This window comes from Penaeus vannamei, chromosome 33 (assembly GCF_042767895.1).
Source record: "Penaeus vannamei isolate JL-2024 chromosome 33, ASM4276789v1, whole genome shotgun sequence".
Lineage (NCBI taxonomy): Eukaryota > Metazoa > Arthropoda > Malacostraca > Decapoda > Penaeidae > Penaeus > Penaeus vannamei.
In genome coordinates, this window is record NC_091581.1 from 23705032 (window position 1) to 23718378 (window position 13347).

The window sequence follows — 13347 nt, forward strand, 5'->3', positions numbered from 1 at the left end:
GTGAGATGGTTGTTCTTCCCAATTATCGTGTTCTCCTTCAACCTCGTGTTCTGGCTGACTATTCTTGCCGCTGGTTGACGTGACGGAGCGTGGGTATACTCAGGCTACTCGATGTCACAGCAGAACGTCGAAAGAATATTCACTAACACCCAGTGCATAATATATTCATATATCTTTGCAGCATATATTTTACAAGATTCACTGCAGGATGTCTGTCGGCCTCATGTTATGTCGTCATCTGGATATAGGAAAGTTCATGTTTTTTTCTGTCAGTAGGCCTATGATGTACTTTTCTTACGTTAATGATCCTGTCACTTTTACGTCCTTTTGTTTTGCACGTTCCCTGTAGGCCAACCAATTTGTTCTCTTTCTGTTAATTACTGAATAGATTTCTGTTTATTACTAAATAAATAAATACCAATTTGCTCTCTGTCTGCTTCTCATTAAATATATATGTACAATAAGTTTGTGTGTAAGACAGATACTTCAGGGTTATAGGTCTTGCTCCAATAAAATGTAATCTATTAGGAATGTCCTCTGTACAGGTTTGCTCAGTATGGGAAGAAATGAGTTCTTAATAGTACATTCAAACGTACCATGGAATAAAGTATAGGGAAGACAAGAAAAGAAGAGAAAGGAAAAACAAACAAACAACACCAAAAAAGACGAATACATCAAGCCTTATCGAAAACTTGCCCCACTTTGATGATTTCTAGATATTCATATTCGTTTAATAATACCGATATTTTGACATACTCATCTACTGGAATTTTATGAAATATGGTGTAATTGCTACCATGTCTTGAGTAGCAGCTGTTGACTAAGATCCGCATAGATCAACGTCTCGATGAGGTCTGACGCCATCCACCTCAACCAAGGTACGTATTTGACAGGGAAAGAGATTCAATGTCGAAATCATGACTACAGTATCGCATTTTTATAACTTACGATAATAATGATAGCCCTGCTGGTAGGCCTCTCGGTCTCGGTAATTCATGATGGATGATATTAGACTCCCATTTTGAGTAATAGTATTTGCTTCTTGCGTTTACAGTTTTCATTAGTTCACATTTACGTTTCTCATATACCATTGATTACATTAATACCGGCACATGAGATCGGAAAATTTGAACAAGCGTCGGGTGTTCTATTGTTGATACATGAGTTGCGGGGTTTGCTTCTTATCGTGTTTACGTTTTCATCACTTCGTAATAACGTTTCTCATGCACGATTTATCGCTTTAATATTTGTATACGTGATCGTTCACTTTAACGATGATAATGTAGAAAAAGATGAACAAGCTTGAGAAGCACAGTGAAACCAGTACAGTACTTCGAAAGCGTATTTCACTGTAATCTCACAAACTATGAATTTCCCGTCATTTCTCGAATGAATTACAAGCTTCAGGGCAACGCTCAAATACAAATTACACCGTCATACTCAGGAGTCGATTGATTCTACGATATATAAAAACAAGAAAAAATGAATATGGTATTTGTACAGGAATTATACAAATATTCTTGGTCGTCCTAATGACGCTATAGTATCTCTCCTCTCTCTGTCTCTGTCTCTGTCTCTGTCTCTGTCTCTGTCTCTCTCTCTCTCTCTCTCTCTCTCCTCTTCACTCCCCCTTCCCCCTGTCTCTCTCTGCCTCTTACCAACAGAACTATTGTATTCAAGGAAAAGTACCAACAGCCTGTAATGTGATCCCGTTTCGTAAATCGTTCAGTGGTTTTCTAGAGACCCCACGATTTATGCAGAAAAATTGTTTTTATTCCGTACCGGTAAAACCAACATTAAAGGGAATATGAGAGTGTGTTTGAAATACAGTGAACCCTCGTTTTTCGCGGGGGTTACGTTCCAAAAAGAACCCGTGATAGGCGAAATCCGTGTAGTAACCTTTATTTTTTTTTACAATTATTATACAATGAAATACTCTGCAATACATTGAAACCAAAGAACAAAACCTTTTTACAGGCCCAAGCATTTGTTTAACAAATAAAAGTACTGTATAAGCGTTTTTTACAAATAACTACTGTACTGTAAAATAATAATTTTAATCATCAATACGAAATGAAGGCTTAACCTTAAATTTGGCAAGCTGTGTTGCGTACATGTACATATTAAACCGTAACGTTATTGTCACACAGGTAGAGAAGAAGCGGAGAGGCTGTTTAGCCAATCAGAATGCAGAACACAATGCACAATGCAAATCCGTGAAGCAGCGAGAACGCGAAAGGTGAACCGCGTTATAGCGAGGGTTCACTGTATATCATTTAGCTGAAATAACCGTCTAGTAAAGGAGGGGGATTGATATGTGTATGAATGCATTATTTACATGCGCATACGGATAAATAGATAGAGAATTAGTAAGAGAGAGAGAGAGAGAGAGAGAGAGAGAGAGAGAGAGAGAGAGAGAGAGAGAGAGAGAGAGAGAGAGAGAGAGAGAGAGAGAGAGAGAGAGAGAGAGACCGACAGGAAGAGAAATAGATCGGCAGGTAGACAGACACTGGCGAAAATATATATCCAAGAATTAGGTAGTTTCAAACTTAAGCAATTTCATCTGGATGTGATGGGTTACGTTAGGGAAAGGCAAAATTATGGATTCATAATTAAATGACATGTGAATAATACAAAGACTTATTCATTCATTTGTATTAGAATATTGCATACAGAAAGAAACTAAAGTAATAGGTCATTCCATAAACGTGCAATGCGCGCAAGCGCAAGCGCGTGTGTGTATGAGTGGATGTACGTGGACTTGTGTATGTGTTCGTGTGTGTGTGTGTGTGTGTGTGCCTGTATGAGTATTTGCGTGTGCTTCTGTGTGTATTGCGTATGTTTGTGCTTGTTTGTTAGTTTGTTTATGCGTGTGTATACATACATATATGTACATGTAGATACATATACATATTTATATATATACATATACACACATATATGTGTGTATGTGTGTGCATATACAGAAGCATATACAGATGTGTAAAAGCAGTTTTGAAAGTCTTTACTACCGACATCATTTTCATCGCCATCAAAACATCTCCTTGAGTCGTGGTCCACCTCAAGCCAAACTGAGGTTCCGGTGAGCCTTCGCGCATGCGCTGGCTTTCGCTTCCCCGCGTTAGCCCACAGCAAGGATGGTCAGCCAGAATACCAAGTTGAAGACGAACACGACGATTGGGAAGGCGATGACCCTCATTGTCCTCATAGTCCAAGGGCCAGTTACCTTCCTGAAGAGTAATATACGTCTCGATGAGTGCCGTCACGATACCCAAAGGATGGTGTTGTAATGAGAACTATGGCAGATGAAGGATATTGCATACCTCAGTTTTGAAACCCGGACGTTGTCGGAATTTGGAGAAATTTTGATAATGTTGTTCTCGGTTGCTGGGAGGTGTTCCACCAAAACATGTAGGACATTCACAGCGAAGATGAGGAAGATACAGAAGAAGAACCAGGTGTCGATCATCTTGATGTAAGCGGTGTCGGGGAGGTCGCTGGACACCTGGTTGAAGAGGGTGTACAGCACCAGCAGTGTTGTCAGCGTCATGACTGCTCGTACCTGAAGGAGGCAACGCGAAAACATTTGAATGGAGCTAATGGAATAACTATTGCATTCAGTATACATCTTCTATATTCCGTTTAGTACAGACTGGAAACCAGATATTGCAGAGGCTTAGCATCACTCCTCAGCTTACCTCGAATTCCGCAAGGCGAATGAAGAGGGTGACGTAGCCGATGCCCAGCAGGAGGATCGTGGGGATGAAGATCGTCAACACAAGCAGACTCCAGCGCCTCTCCAGCGTGAATTCTACCTGGCATTATGACAAGCAGTTGAAGTAACGTAAAAGGCGTCGCAATAAGTTTTGTGATATTCATGCACAGACAAATATGTACAAAATATATCCTTACTAAATTGACCCTCTCCCCATTTTTCTCTTTTCTATTCTTACGTCTCCCTCCCCAAATACTTCTCCTTTCCTCCTTCTTGCCCTCCTCTCTCTTTCATCAACACACCTCCAAAACGGCGTAGTCGGAATTCACGCTGAGATTAGAGGTGATCTTCTGTATGTCATACTTCGGGAGCGTCATGAGACCGGTGTAAATAACACTCTCGTTCTGCAAGAACATATGGTGCCATTCAATTTCCGTATAATGCTTAGCATAATATCATGTGTATATTTACATGCATATATGAATGCAATTATATATATATATATATATATATATATATATATATATATATATATATATATATATATATATATATATATATATATATATATATATATATATATATATATATATATATATATATATTTATACACACACACACACACACATACACACACACACACACACACACACACACACACACATATATATATATATATATATATATATATATATATATATATATATATATGTGTGTGTGTGTGTGTGTGTGTGTGTGTGTGTGTGTGTGTGTGTGTGTGTATGATGCTTCAGTAAAAAAAATAATAAAAATAAAAAATGTCAGTGTTTTTAGAGTAAATTGCTTACTGTTTTGCATGTATTTTTCAAATTTAATATGTTAATTATTCTTTATACGAAATATACCAAAAACCTACAATGAAATTGACAACTGAAGTGTCTGCAGAGTCGAGTTCGATGAGGACCGAGCACATCTGCGTGTCGAAGGGGTAGCTGAACAGGTAGAAGTTGCAGGAGAAGCTGGCCGAGTAGAACGTCTTGCTTACGAGGGCGACGTTGTTGGGGAGGTAGACCGTCTCTGTTGGCAAATATAAAAACATCTACATACATTACACACACACACATATATAGCCATAGGAAAGAGACAAACACATTCATACATCCACTTTCGTATATATTTTATCAAAGAAAAGTATTGAAATATCTTAATGGCGAAATCGCTGTACCTAGATTATACAAACCGCATGACATTGCATTTATATTTCATCCGTGGCTTATTCCATGCACTTGATCGCTCACCCATCATGGCGTCATTGAAATCCGGGGGTTCTGCTTCGCCCGTCTGACGTGCGTACACATTTGACTTCAGCTTCTTCAACAGACCGTCGTTCACATTCAGAAACTCAATTTCTGGCGTCCAAATGGAATCAACCTCTTCCGTCGACAACTTGTTTTTGTCTTCCTCCTCCTTAATGTTCTTAAACTTCAGGTTCCGGTCAGTCCAAGTCAGGTGGACTTCGAACTCCATGTAGAAGGCGAGGTTGATGTCGTCGATCTTGGAGAACCTGACGATGTGGACGTGGGGCTGGATGTACAACACCTCCCGGTAGGTCCTCCCGGGGGGAGGCCGGTGACTGGCGTACCTGCCGCTGAACAGGACGATTCCACAGTCGTTCTCGTCACTTCCGTCGACGCAGTCCTCCCTCAGGTTACAACGGACGTTCCTGGGAACGCACGAGCCGTCAGAACACATGAACTCTTCGATGGTGCACGGTGACAAACCCAGTCTTAACTTGTCTCCCACAGCGAAGTCACAGAAAGGCTCCAGAACGTCCCACACGGTTCGTCCGAGCGGATACTCTTCTGGCTGCTCCATGGTCATGGTGGCCAGTGTTAAGTTGGCCATTGTGTCCTTGAAAACCCATGTTCCTTCGCCAACATTAAAGATGGCCATGCCGTAGTAACCCCTGAAGTAAGGCCGATCGTTCACATACCCATCCATTATGAAACGAATTCGATGTTCATCAGGCTTACACAGCCCTCGTATAAAGAAGTAGTTTTTACTTGACATGCCACATGAAAAGCAGTTGCTGTATTCACAGTTGATATCGCCCCATTGAGGCAGGTCGTTTCGTAAAACGACGCAGTTATCGTTCTTTCCATTGTTAGGTTCACCATCAAACCATGAAGTAAACTCAAGCCGTTTGCCAGTGTTAAAGTTAACCCAGACGCCTTCCTGCTCCTCGTCGGTACCAGCCAGAAGCAGTCGCCTGTAGCTTTTGAAATCGCAAACTTCCGTAAACATGTTGGATTCCTCGTGCAACCGGTTGTTGGTTTTCTCGTCTTCAGGAACGAAAAACATGCCGTCAAGGATGCCGCAAAAGATACGCGCTCCCGTCACCTGCCGTCTGAGGGGGAACACCACAAACATTGGCTCCTCAGTGCAGAGTGATTGCAAGGGGACGATTTCGCTTGTCACTCCGGGCTGATCAAACGTGGCAAAATCTGATGACAGCACGTTTCCCCTCAAGTTCTCAAGGCATCCGGCAAGATTCTTTATGGTTCTTTCTTCCAATACGTAGTCCCAGAAGTTAAACTGCGAAGAGAGAGACATTTAGTGTATTTCATAGCAGAATGTTGCAATTTTGTTGTGAATGAACGCTGTATTGCTGAAAGAGAATTTTGGTAAAAAAGAGAGAAAGAAAAAGAAAGATCTTCCTCAACGATAATGATGATAAAAGTTATACTGCTAAACACAACATTATTACTAATAATTAATAGTCGATACAGTTGCCATAATAACAGTTACAATATCTATTAGGATCTCAAAGGTAACGCTGACGATTGTGATATTATTCATTAAGGTTAGTTGCAATCAAAACTATATAAAGATGAGTGTCAAAGTACTGACAATAAGGTTAATTATGATGATGACATGGTTATGGAAATGATATCATTATATGACAAGAGTTGTCCTATAATGACAGTAACGGCGATGATGGAATTAATGATAATGATAATGATAACGATAAGCCAGAACAGTAAACAAACAACAATGAATTGTAATAATCAATACTGTTGCCCAATAATGCCAATCATAATACTAATGACAAAAATAAATAAAAGCAAATAAAGGAAATTCTTACCATTATGATTTTCACACAATATTTGCATTATATTTATCAAAAATAACAAAAACTAATGATCACAGAGACTCATGGTGTCCATAAATCACTGATACACTTAGGGCTGGATATCCCCTCTCGTCCCCCCCTCCCCCACTCCCCCTCCTTCGGCAACTGACCTGAGCCGCGAAGCCACTGAGGGTCTGGTCGGGGTCAGTCCCGCCGTCGTAGCGGTCTTGCTCTTGGCCGATGTAGAGCGTCCCGTTGAGGGGGATGTCCGTGCTGGGCGTCGTGAGGCGGTCCTCCTTCAGCAGCTTGCCGTCGACGTAGATCCTGTTGGACGAGGAATCTTTGGAATTTCTGTTCTTTCCTCTTTTCTCTGTCTGTCTGTCCCTCTGCCGTTCTTGCCATCGCGTTCTTTTGTTCTCTCCCCTTCTCTTAACTCACTCCCCCTCCTGTTTTTTTTTCTCTTAACCCTCCTCTCTGTTTCTTTATTTATCTCTCCTTTTTTATTCCCAACCGCATTTTCTTCCTTTCCCTTAATGTCGCGGGAGACTGACTGACATGAAGCTGTTGATTTTCCATTAGGTGCAGTAGTTTTGACTGAGGGCCTCGAGAGTACATGATATAAGACCTGAAAAGATCTCCCCCGGCATTCACTGTGGCAGGAAAGAATATTAAACAAACAAGCCGTAAATTCTCGATTGTCTTCTAGTAAAAGTGATTTAACTTGACTTACGTAACTTATGGATTCAACACCTTTTTTTCAGATACTGTACTTTCTATTCAAAACCCAAACAACAAGAATGCGAAATGTTGTTTGATTATATCCTCCACAAAGGGCATTAATAAAACACTAAGATAATATTCTTGGGAAACCTCTAACAGATTTAACAGAAACATACAACTAATAGATAATTAATTGACAAAACGTGTACTTTCACACTCACCAGTAGGCTGGGTGAGTGATAACCATGCAGTATAGATGCCACACAAAGAGTCTGTCATCGAGCCTCAGATTCAGCCCAGACGACACTTTCTGATCATTTATATAATAATCCAGCTGTGCTCGTGACTGGACTGGAGAGAGGAAAAAAAGAAAAATAAAGAAAAACACTATTCATGAGAATCGAAAAAATATAATGGTGATGATACTGTCATATGCAAATTGCTATTAATAACTCTCATAATAGAACTCACACATCATTAATGCATTGTCGGCCCTGTCTGAGAACGCGTACGAAAAAATTGGCACGACTTCCCTGTACTGGATAATCTTCGTGCGGATGCAGACGGTAAAAGAGCTGAGCAGAGTTGTGTTGTTGAGAGGGAAGGCGTAACGCACGTACTCCTCAGTCGTGCCGGGTTTAAGGACGTCGGTTTGGATTCCATACATTATGGACTCATCATCTAAGAGAAACACACAGAAATCAGTAATTTAATATGGTTAACAAAGTTATGATGTAATACGTCATGAGAGACTATTCAATGATATACACAAACAGAGTATCGGGAACAAGACTTTTCCTCAGAGAAAAGAAGGGGACTGAGCCTGGAGGAGGAAACTCAAAGGGAAACATGCTCAAGACCAATGATCCTGTACCAGATTCGCAATCCTGCTTAGATCTTGATAACTGGCGACAAAAATCACCACACGAATATTAATTAGTAACAAGAAACTTAAGTGCCTATAGATTAGTAATAGTTTGTTTACAATGCAAAACTAAAACGCTCCTTAAGTCAACAATTTCTTTGTCTATTGTACTAAAGCAGTATATAAGATTATGAGATTAAATGATTAAATGATCCGATACTTAGCTGCTGTTTTAAAATGATTATGACATTCTGCAACCTCTGATGACTTCCTTCTTGAAAGCGCATGATTTTGATTTTGCAAAATTCAGTGTAACTTGAAGTTGAAAGTGATCTTGAAGGCTTTTAAACTAATTGCCGGTAGAATAACTTGCTATACTTAAATTTTCGTGAATGCTGGAATTTCCTTCTTTTTATTTTCTTTATATAAAACTAGAAATCAAGAGCGCCATCATAATAATGCATGAAGCAATTAAAAGAAATATGGGATGATAACAAATATAATATATGTATCTTTGCTTTCTAACATGGATGAACGATACTGATGACATTTGAAATAGTCTAACATGGGCAAAGTGTTACAGTATTTCTAAAGCCGTGGGAACTAAAAGCTGAAAACCAGGAATTATCGTAAATGCTTAGATGACATGACATCGAGTGCATGCCATGTCCACGTTAATTTTAGTTTATTATGTGTGGTTACACTTACTTATAGATGGTTCCACAAGTACTGCTAGTTGTCTGTTACTACTCATACCTGTTTCGCCTTTACCCTTTTCCTTGACTTTTGGAAAGATTTTTTTATTATCAATATTTCTTACTGCTATTAGTGTTTTGATAACATAATAATGTCAGTAACAATAATGACAATATCGATATGAGTAGAATCAAAAGTAAAGGAAATCACGGAAATTAAATTAATAGAAATTAACCATTGGTGTGCAACAAATTACAAATCATGCACGGTGTACCCTGTACTGTATCCGCATACAGGGCATTAATTCGAGATAATACAGGCCAGAATTGCTCACTGGCGATGCCCCGACGTCGTACCCGAAGGCTGCGAATGAACAGCATCAACATGTCGGTAGGTTGTACCCTCGAGCACAAAAAATCCACCACGTATGTACGGCAGGATATAGCTTTAGACAATCACAATTAGGCACGTACCCATACAAGTAGCATACTAACATGTGACAAACAGGTTAGGTTATATATTGCCGTGTTCGCATGTGGGCCGCGCGCTCTATCCTGGAGTGAAGGAATCTTTGTTTTTCTGGGCGGGGGAGGGGGCGGCACCCTCCTACAGTGAATAATACAGTGATATATTACATACATTATAAGTATTATATAAGTGTTCGTTTACCTCGCGATGTCTCGTACTCTCCATGCCCTCCCCTGCTATCGGGGCCAAGAATGTGGCGGGTTAGGGGGTTTCTGCGCAATAATTTCTATATATTTGGATTCTAAGGAGTGAGAGGACTCCAACGATATCAAAATCGTCGCCATTAATAATGAGCCGCTATTCTGAAAAATCACCACTTTTTATTTCGTTTATATGAGTGATCCTTTTAATTCATATAATTTACCTTTTTCATTTCGGTAGCTGTTAATAAATTCCCTGTACACTGCCTTCGATACAATAATAGTTTTAAAATTCGTATTTTATTTCGTTTTCCCATGCGAACTCTATCTACTAGATGTAAATTCTCAAAAGATGAAATTAAGCCAAATAATGCAATAAGAAATGACTAATGATACCTGTATTAGTTTTCTAGAGAGTTTGAAATTAAAATGATCAAGCGTAATTAGCTAGCTGGATTTGTTTTACTTTAACGTTTTACGCTTGGCTTAACACCAACGTTTAATTACGGTAATCAATTCAATTACGCGTTTTCAGCGGTATGCATCTGCGACTATTATCTTCGAAATTAATTGAGGTACATGCTATGGCTGGAAAACCTTTTGATCTCATAATAATGGCGGGCGTTTGGGTCTCCTATGAAGAGAAAGTGAAAACAATTGACACAGTTTCGTAGTTTTGTGCTTTGAGGGGTATCCTGTGTGCCAAGTTTTATGCGATTTGATTGGCCTGTTGGGTTCATAGAGATTTTTAGTACCTACCAGTACTACGGAATCCTATTTCCGGAAAGCAAACTTTTATCATAGTGAAGCAAAAATGCCGGAGAAACGATTGAGTCAAGCAATAAGGTATAATCGCGGTCTTCGTTAAAGGATTAAATCAGTTAAATGGCAGCATAGGATGTTATGAATGTAGCCGTAAATTCAAGTGGGTTTACTTTTATCCCGTAATATCTATTCCCGGAAGTTATCACCACATTAATACTTTATTTGTACGATCTGTTTACCTATATCTTTGAAATGACAAGAGAGCGTTGCTCTTATGACTCGTTCTTATGACAGCGGTCATTCATTAACCTTGTGATCTTGTGATATATATATATATATATATATATATATATATATATATATATATATATATATATGTATGTATGTATGTATATGTATATGTATATGTATATACATACATATATATATATATATATATATATATATATATATATATATATATATATATATATATATATATATATATGTATGTATGTGTGTGTGTGTGTATGTATGTATATGTATACATATATATATCATATATATTATACTGTATTTATAATGATGATAATAATAATGATTATAATAATAACAACCTTGGAAAGTCTGATTTATGTATCATAGAATAATATTGTTTCGTAATATCATATTCCTTCATTATGAGCAATACATGTGCTCTCCTGTTCGTGTGACGGAGCGCGTGCACTTACCGCCGATGGCCAGGGCGGAGGCGGCGAGGAGCGCCAGCGCGAGAGTGCAGACGCCGTACATTTCGGCGCCACACTGACCCTCTCTCCTTCGCTCGCGGCCTGGCAGCGCCCTGTCCTGCAGCCGGAATTCGCTCTTCGTGAATCATTAATGGAGGCGGGTGAAATGTTACCACGTCGTCCATGGTGACGGTGAGGTAATGAGAGACAGGATGGAAGGAAAACACTGTCAGGGGATTTTGTGAACTGTGATTTGGGTGTAATACCTGCAGTTGTGGAGTGTTTCGCTCGCTCTCTTATTCACTTATTACGAGAGCAATATCTTGGACGTGTTATGGCGGCGGCACCTCATAACATCTATAATAACTAAGTTGACATTGTGTTATTATCATTATGCTTTTTCTTTTTGTCAGCAACACGAGTACACAATATAAGTAGGATGAAACTGCATTTTCGCTCAAAGACCTAAGAAAGTATGCGCGTGTGTATGTGTGTATATTTATATGTATATATATAGAATATCTCTCTCTATATATACACATACATATATGCACATTTATTTATATATATTATATAAATAAGTAAATATGTGTCTATATCTATCTATCTATATACATTCATACATGTACATGTATATATATATATATATATATATATATATATATATATATATATATATATATATATATGTAGAAAAGCCATGAATGAGACTGGATATATTCACGATACAAGAGATGTATTTGACCGGTTTCGATTACGTCTTCATCAGAAATACATACATAAGAGTTCAGTTCAGTTAGATTTGCGAAGTCATGCTTCGCCCGGGCCTTTTCTCTGAAGTGGCCCGGCCTGTGTTAACTATTTCTAGTTAACTCAGATGTTTTCTTTGAACTGCATGCTTATCGTGGTGGCTGGATTGCAAGCAAGCGATCCAGCTGCCATGGTGAAAGCATGTTGCACACCCTTTTTACCAGCCCGGCGGCTGTGGTGGGTGGTCCCTGTCTCAGAAATTGTGTGTGTACACAATTCTGCAAGTGTTTACATACATAAGAGAAAATACATAGCATATATATACTACATAGGAGCTGGTAGATCACCTGACGACTGTGACCTCGCACTCGTGGAGGAGGAAGTGGATCAGAAGTTACCTTTCCTGGACACTCTGATTCATCGGGATGACGACGGCCTACGTTTCTCTGTATAAAGAAAGCCTACGAATAAAGACGATTATATCCATTATTACTCCGCCCACAGCAGCAAAACAAAATCTGGGGTTGAAATTGGCTTCTTTCTCCGGGCACTGAGGATCTGCAGCCCTGAGTTTCTTGAGACTGAGGTTACATATGTAATTAATTCTTTTATGCAACATAAGTACCCAAAAGGTCTCCTGCTAAACCTCAGGAAGAAGGCGGTGAACATACTTGCAAGATCAACCCCAATGACATCCTCTGACTTCCTCATACTGCCTCCATGTAACGTTTCCCAGGCGATCAGCAAATACTTTGGAAAACAGTGAAAATCGCCAGCACATCCGGGGAAAAGATACACGATATGATACGAGACAAGAAGCGGTTGAAAAGCAACCCCAACATTGCAGTATATCGCATACCCTGCAACGGTTGCGATAAGGCCTATTTTGGTGAAACGGGACGAGGCTTCAACACCAGGATCATCGAACATCGAGCCAACGTCCTTCACCACAGGACTTCCAATGCCATGGTAGTTCATGTAGATGAAGCTGGACATCTACCGAACTGGAAGGAAGCCGAAGTAATCCATGAAGGATTGAGTAAACATAAAAGGAAGGTCATGGAAGCTGCATACATCGCGACAGAAAAGAATATGAACACCGCATCAGGCAGGTTTAAAGTGTCCAAGGTCGCAGCTGCAATTATGCGCATAACGAGTGCGAGGTCACAGTTGTCAGGTGATCTACCAGCTCCTATGTAGTATATATATGCTATGTATTTTCTCTTATGTAAGGCTCCAGGTTAGTACAGTGGTAACGTGTCGGCTTCTCATCCGAGGGGTCGACGGTTCGCGCCCCGCCCAGGCGCGAGAAGTTGCAATTGTCGCTCGGAGGTTACTGCTGTGGCTGG

The 13347-nt window shown here is 39.7% G+C and overlaps 1 protein-coding gene across 1 annotated transcript; it reads right to left on the minus strand.

The window, feature by feature from the left end:
- Nucleotides 1-2783: 2783 nt before the first annotated feature.
- On the minus strand, nucleotides 2784-11421 carry LOC113830124 (uncharacterized). Its single transcript, XM_070145208.1, has 10 exons — nucleotides 11252-11421; nucleotides 8019-8228; nucleotides 7769-7898; nucleotides 6998-7151; nucleotides 4993-6289; nucleotides 4611-4771; nucleotides 4018-4119; nucleotides 3699-3815; nucleotides 3324-3562; nucleotides 2784-3230 (listed from the first exon to the last, which is right to left on the minus strand). The coding sequence occupies exons 1-10, from the start codon at nucleotides 11310-11312 to the stop codon at nucleotides 3122-3124; spliced, it is 2580 nt and encodes an 859-aa protein (XP_070001309.1). The 5' UTR covers nucleotides 11313-11421; the 3' UTR covers nucleotides 2784-3121.
- Between the last annotated feature and the right edge of the window lie 1926 nt (nucleotides 11422-13347).

Coding starts and splice junctions, on each gene's coding strand:
- LOC113830124 (XM_070145208.1), bottom strand. CDS start 11,312: ATGTACGGCGTCTGCACTCTCGCGCTGGCGCTCCTCGCCGCCTCCGCC. Junction 7,899..8,018: donor CGACAATGCATTAATGATGT/GTGAGTTCTATT, acceptor TCCTCTCTCCAG/TCCAGTCACGAGCACAGCTG. Junction 7,152..7,768: donor ATCACTCACCCAGCCTACTG/GTGAGTGTGAAA, acceptor CTCGTCCAACAG/GATCTACGTCGACGGCAAGC.